Raw genomic sequence first — 7,086 nt, 5'->3', positions numbered from 1 at the left:
GATGCATTTCATAATTTCCTGCATGATACTGATAGTGATGGTGGTGATGGTGATGATGATGATGGTGGTGATGGCGATGATAATGGTGATGGTGATGGTGGTGATGGTGATGGTGGTGATGATGGTGATGGTGATGATGATGGTGATGATGGTAGTGATGGCGATGATCATGGTGATGGTGATGGTGGGGATGGTGATGAAGGTGATCATGATGGTGATGGTGATGATAGTGGTGATGCTGGTGGTGGTGATAGTGATGACTACAATAATGACAGTGATCATGATGGTGATGCACTGATAAACTATCATTGATAATTTTCTCTGCTCCAAAAACATTGTCAACAGCCTATTTTTCTTATCTAGATTGAAACCTCAACATTATCACTCCACGAGAAATGATGGCCTGTTTTGTTTCTATCAGACTATGCCACTTAAAATATATACTCGTATAACGTGGTTGACGCTGTATATGTCACTTGAATAGAGGATTATTAAGTGTTTGGATTTATCCAAAATAGTATATCAGTTATGTTTAGATTTTACAATAGAAAAAGGAATGGTCCTAATAGATTGCCTGTGTGGTCTGGGGACTCTGTTGTGTGTTGCAGAAGACAGTGAAGCCATGTTAGTAAAACATTTAGGAAAAGTTGAAAAGCTTTTCAGGGTTTCTATTGTATTAATTTATTTATTTAGCAAATATGTATTGAGTTCTTTTCGTGTCCCAGGCCTTGCTGAGTATAAAATAGTAGACAAGGTATTTTCCCTACAGAACGTACTGTAGGGCCAGACTATTACAATGTAATGGGAAAGTGTCATGGGGAGGATGGGGTTACACAGAAGGCCCTGTTTGCACATAAGGGGTGGTCAGTCTGTACTAGGGAAAGGCTTCTGAGGAATTAGCAATGTGCAGCTTTGTCAGAATAAGGGAGTGCAGGGGAGGAATGGTCTAGGCAGTCCAGATGGCATGGGCAAAAGCCCCAAGTGTAACTAAGAGGAGTTCCTTGTGACAAAAGAGCAGAGCTATGGCTGGAAGAGTCAGCAGGGTCAGATCAACAAAGGGCTTTGTATGGTGTTGAGGAGGGTGCACCCTCCAAGAGCACTGAGGAGCCATTGAAAGGTATCAGGAAAGGTCACAAGAAGATGAGCATTTAGGGTTCACATTCTAGGGTTGACATTGGGGTCGGGGAGAGCAACCCTGGAGAATGCAAGATCAACTTGTGGAGCCCTTGAGTAAATGGGCAAGAGATGGGTGTGGTCTGATGCAGGGGGTAGGGGACAGATCCCACAAATACGAAGGAGGTAGGGTGGGAAGGAACAATGACTGGCTGGACGCCAAGAGGAGAGGGAGGCTTTGGGCTAGAACAGCTGGGTGGAGAGTGCACCCTCACTGGAGAGTTGTAGGGCAGCGGGGTGTATTAGTCCGTTTCTGCTGCTTATAACAAAATACTTAAAACTGGGTGCTTTATAAGAAAATGACATTTAATGCTTACAGTTTCTGAGGCTGGGAAGTCCAAAGTCCATCTGGTGGTGGTGACAATGACCCAGGGGTCTCACACTGCAAGATGGTGAAAACAGAGAGAGCAGAGAGACTCTCCTCTTCTTTTAAAGCCCTCGGAACCATCCCCCTGACCACCATTTTTAATCCATTCACTATGGCATGGTCCTACAATCCAGTCACCTTGTCAAGGCTCCACCTTTCCATTACCATAATAGGATTTCCACCCTGTTAACAGTCACAGTGTGGGCTCAGTTTCTAATACATAAAGCTTTGGAGACACAATTCAAGCTTCAGTGAGTTTTGGGGGGACATAATTCAGTCTGCTACAGGGAGACTTGAGGGAGCTGTGATCAGAATGCTTGTGCCAAATTTGAGAGGCCTGTGAGATTGGTGGGCTCAGCTGCCCAGACAGACTGAGTCCTGAGCTCACTGGAGTCTGGAATTAGATGAGGACACCTAAGAAGCACCAGGACATAGGCCTCAAGAAGAGCACATTCGAGGGACAGGCAGAGTGCTGGGAGAAAGATGAAGGAACATGGAGTCTGTGCGAGACACATTTAACGAAGGAGGCATGGTGAAGAGTGACCAATGCTGTTGCCATGTGGGCAAGATAAGGGTGACAGGTTCCCATGAGGTTCATTATCAGGGGTGTTGCTGGGACTTTGAGGGCCCACACTGCAGTGGCCTGAAGTTAGGGAGGTGAGGACGAGAAAGGGGAAGTGGTAGAAAACCAGGCTTACTCTGTGGCAGACAGAGGTGAAATAGCTGGGTGGGAGCCTGCCTGTAAATGGTGGATGATGGGGCTCTGAGGACTGAAGGAAAGCCCCAGATTGGTGGCTGATATAAGATTGTGAATTATTTAGTTGTAAATAATAGAACATTAAATCTACAGTCCAGTGTGGTACCAGGTCAGTCCTGCCATAGGGAAAAAGCAGCTTATGATGTTCCTTATCCTCAAGGCTTCTACCCATTCCTTAAGCATTTGTCGAGCTCCTGCTTTGTATCAGGGGTACAATCCCACAAAGATGTGACCTAAAGAAATGCTGAAATGTTCCTAAGAGGTTGATGCAGATGAGCTTTGTCAGAGTCTCAAAGGGCTCCGGGAGTCACAGTTGTTTGAGGACCACATGGCAAAGCTCTGTCTTGCATCCACCAGCTCTGTGGGCACAGCAGGGACCTAACCTTTGTGAGCCTTTCTCTATAAAGACAGCTAATTCCACCTGCCTCCTATGGCACCGCAGTGCCTTGCACAGAGAAGAGGACCAACATGTGTCCATCCCTCTTCCTCACACTTCCTACTGTCCTGGGGTAGCCTGATGTCTTTAGTCTTGGAGATAAAGCGTGTCCAGGGCTAGTGTTTTCAATCTCTGACCCACTGAACATCCCACTGTGGCAGCCACCATTCCTGGTGTGTTCCTGAGAGAGATGGAACACAGATGTCATACTAGGGAAATGCTGGGAACTGTTGCTGACCCCTGAAGTGGGATTTATTCACTAGGAATAAATAATCTTCTAAAGTTAAGATTCTTTGCATAGGAAAGAAATGCCCTGTTAAGTACTATGAGCGATTAAAAATGGTAGCTTGAGAAGCTTCACATATCTATCTGCTCACGTAAATATTGTTTGTGCTGGTTAGCGTGGCTTGGGATCATCTGTGGTCTGGGCAGATTCCACGCACATGCAGGGGGGACAGGGACAGGCACAGGGGTCGAGGCGGAGTAAGCCCTGGGTGCTGCTGCTCCCTTGAGCTCAACACAAGTAGGAAAGCCACTGCCAGGCAGCACTGAGCTGCCTCTGCCTGCCCACTCAGGGACTGGGAGGGGAGGAAGCAGTCAGGTGCCCTGGGGAGGTCCAGGAAAGGGCTCTGAGTCTCAGAGTAGAAAAACTTTCTTGCGTTGTATGATAGTTAGCAGCTACACTTAAACATTTAAAAATTCAAGTTGCATTTAACTTGAAATTTTTGTCCAAACTTCAAAATTTTTATGTGAGATGGAATGAAGCATCCATTCCTGTCATTCCTCCCCACGGCGCATTTATAGAGGGCTGTGTCTGGAGGCTGGGCTGTGTATCAGTGGTATGTCCATTCTGAATGGGAAAGCTTGTGAATCATGCAGCTGTGACATTCTGTCTTGAAGCGTGAGTGCAGACCCTGCAAGAAAGGTGTGAGGTATAAAGGTTTTCTTTTTGTTTTGCTTTTTTTTTTTGTATGAGTCCTCAAATCCCCTTTAAATTAATGAGTTAATAATCCAATAAAGTGATATTACACATTATGATTCTAATTCAGTAGGTATTCAATTTCTGATAGCAGGTGTATGGACTCATTTCTTCTGTGCATCTATATCCAGGTTACTTGCAGCCTCGAGATCTGCCCAGCCAGGGCGTTCTCCCCTTTGTGCAAGGCCTTCTTTGTAACACTGGGTCAAGGTGCAGGAACTTCAGCTTTGCGGAGTCGATGGAGCACCATTTTGGGTAAGAGAAACACAAGCATCCTTTTCAGAATTCCTGGGAAGCTGGTTTGTAGAAGAGGTATCATGCTTTTAGTAAAGCCTCAAAAATTTTGGACAAGTCAGAGATGATGAAAAATACAGAATTTAGAATTACAAGAAAATCGGTTTTATTAAATTCAGATTCACATATTAATGGCTCCAACTAATGTTTAGCTTACAGCAGGAGTTCTTTTCACTGCTGTGTCAAGACTCACAGAGTAATTGCTGATTAACAAAGGCCATTTGCATGTCAGAGTTTGTTTTCTGCAGGTTAAATCTCTGATGTCTTCATACCACATTCTGAGAACGACAGTTTAGTAGTTGGCCAGCATCACAAAGCCTTTGACTTTGAGAACCAAGAACAAAATGCCTCACCGTGTTTTGCATGTTCTTATACCTCTCCCAAGGCAGAGGTATAAGAAATGCAAAATAAAATAGGGAAGGAAAATCGCAAGGACTGAGGAAAGAGCGGAAGGAATGAGGGGCAAAGAAGCATGAAGAAGTCCACTGTCAAGTTCCCCCTGATTTCAGACCTGGCCACTCGATCACACAGTTTTCACATTGATTCCACAGTATGAATACAGTTGAAACTCAAAGTGATAAAGATTCACTTCTGATTATTTTGCAGTAATTGTCTCAGTTTAAAAATACATGAAAACAAAAGTTTTCATTTGCAGTCTAAACGTTATTATGGTTAATTTAGTTAATGAATTTTCATGACCTTTATAACTCCCTGGGGACAGTGCACTTTGGTTAGAAATCCCAGGTATTGCCTGGTGTAGATTATGATTATGAAAATTGACTTCTGCATTCCAGCTTTGTTAGGGAGTGTCCCCATTTGCTCTAACAAAAGGATTTTAGAGCAAAAACATGAATCATTCGTGACAGCTGATTAGGAGGATATTCTCACAGTGTTAGGGATCATTTCTATTTTCTTTAAGGTAAAACAACATAAAAGCAAACTTAAAATGCTTTAGGATAGCACTAATGTGCTGTCTAAATCTGTCCTCACTTCCCCGTTCACTGTCAGTGATCTTCAAGAGGCTGATATCACCTGACCAGAACATTCTTCACTCTCAGTGGACTTATCACCAGGGCCTCATCCTCTCATCCTTTAGTCTTTTGTTCCCAGCTCCTTGGAATGCTCTCTTTACAACAATCGCCAGTTGTTTACTGCTAGTCTCATTTCGTGATCATCAATATAACCTTTATTTTTCTCATTCTCAAATATGCCCAGATCCCCCGAGGATCATCTGACCCTCTCTGCCTTGTTCTCAACCACTGCCTGCTTCTCCATCTTTTTTGATAATCCCCAGCTGCTGCTTCACTCTGACTTTTCAGTTTGTTTTTTCTCATCTGACCCTCTCTGCCTTGTTCTCAACCACTGCCTGCTTCTCCATCTTTTTTGATAATCTCCAGCTGCTGCTTCACTCTGACTTTTCAGTTTGTTTTTTCCTCTTCAGAGACTCTTAGAGTGTCTTCCAAGCATCGTATTCTCTATTTTATAATTATGTCTATCCCAGGGTTTCCCTTCCTTTCAAGTAGCCGAATCTTCTTCCACCGTCTAGAGCAGTCTTTGCCCAGAACAGCTGATAAATTGCTCCTTATAACTGGCAAGGCTTTTCTGACATGGAGAAGTACTGACATCAGAGAGAGAAGGAAGGATTCCTCTGTGCTTCTGGTCCCATTTCTGCACCTCAGGACCCTTCTACGATGATCAGTTCCTCCTCTCCTTTCCTTAGCATCTTCTAAGGCATCTGCAACCTTTCTCTTCTGTTGTCTCCATCCTCCTCACCTTCACATGGTCCAGGGTCTTCCTAGACTGTACACACAGGTCTCACGGTGGTCACTTACCTCCTTCTAACGACACATGTGGCCTCCACGCACTGTGAAAATACAGTTTCAGATGATCCCAGGGCTTTTTTTTTTCCCTGAGCTCCTTTCAGTAGCTTATTGAGATGTGACTCAGCAGGTGTGACTGAAGAATGAAAGGACGATCCCAGTGCTGAGCCGACAGGCCCCCTTCCTCACTCGGCCCTCTTTCTGCCTGTAACGCAGTCACCTGTCTACCTGTGAAGAGCATTTTGGGGCTGGGTCCCTAGACTGGAGTTTTCTCCATGCCCAGCCTAATCATGCTTCTTGGTGGACTATTGAGAACTTGGGAGATTATACGTGTTCTGCTGTTTTTTATTTATAAATTTCTTCCCCAGTAAAACTTATTTTTACATCATGTTTAGTATTTCAGTTTTGTTTAAGGAATTCTTCCCTGAGGTCATAAAGATAATTGTCTATATTATCTTCTTCAAGTATTATAATTTTTCCTTTCACATGTTGGTTCTGAATTCATCGAGGATTTGGGTCTGTGTATGGTGTAAGGTAATGATTGGATCGCATTTTTTTCCCTTCAGATGAGCAGTGTCAGTTCCATTTGTTCAACATTTAATCCACTTCCCGTTGATGTGCCATCCCACTGTGACACAAACCAAGTTATCATATGTGCTGCGTATATGTGCTTCTCCAATTTGTTCTAGAGGTCCATCAAGCCATCTTTTGAACTTTACTTTGCTGTCTGTCTTTCTATAGCTTCCTAATATCTTAATATCTGTAGAGCAAATATTCCTACTTTGCTCTTCTCCTTTAAGGAAGTCTTTTTTCTTCTGTATAGATTTTACAATTGTGTTGTCAAGGTTAAAAAAACCTATTGGGATTTTGCTTGGAGTTGCATTGAATCCTGCAATTGTGATGCGCCATTTAATTTACTTTGGTCTTCTTCAGTATCTTTCAATGTAGCTTTGCAATATTTTTCCATGAAGGTAATGCATATCTTTTGTTAAATATTTTCCTAGTTACTTAAAATTTTTTGTTGTTATTTCAAATGGTATCTTTTTAAAAATTACTCTTTGTCACTAATCATTACTTGTGTTATGAAAATATAATTATTTTAAAAATCAACTTTTTTTTTTTCCTTTTTGTCTTTTTTCGTGTCTGGCAATGGATCGCAACCCTCAGGGTCGTGCCCGTACCAGACCGGGACCGGCTACGGGATCGCAACCCTTGGTGTTGCGCCCGCACCTCACTCAGCCAGTGAGCAGGAACCGGTCT

General features: G+C 43.4%; 1 protein-coding gene across 1 annotated transcript in view; it reads left to right on the top strand.

Moving 5' to 3' along the window:
- LOC103608687 (ATP-binding cassette sub-family A member 13-like) overlaps nt 1-7,086 on the top strand; it is a 45,980-nt gene that overhangs the window by 28,655 nt on the left and 10,239 nt on the right. Inside the window, exon 3 of the mRNA XM_008593085.1 lies at nt 3,844-3,967. Coding sequence (XP_008591307.1) covers nt 3,844-3,967 — 124 coding nt within the window. The remainder of the gene's footprint in view (nt 1-3,843; nt 3,968-7,086) is intronic.

The sequence above is a fragment of the Galeopterus variegatus genome, unplaced genomic scaffold (genome assembly GCF_000696425.1).
Source record: "Galeopterus variegatus unplaced genomic scaffold, G_variegatus-3.0.2 Scaffold8693, whole genome shotgun sequence".
Classification (NCBI taxonomy): domain Eukaryota; kingdom Metazoa; phylum Chordata; class Mammalia; order Dermoptera; family Cynocephalidae; genus Galeopterus; species Galeopterus variegatus.
The sequence above is the reverse complement of the archived record's forward strand: the minus strand, read 5'-3'. Positions and strand labels throughout refer to the sequence as shown.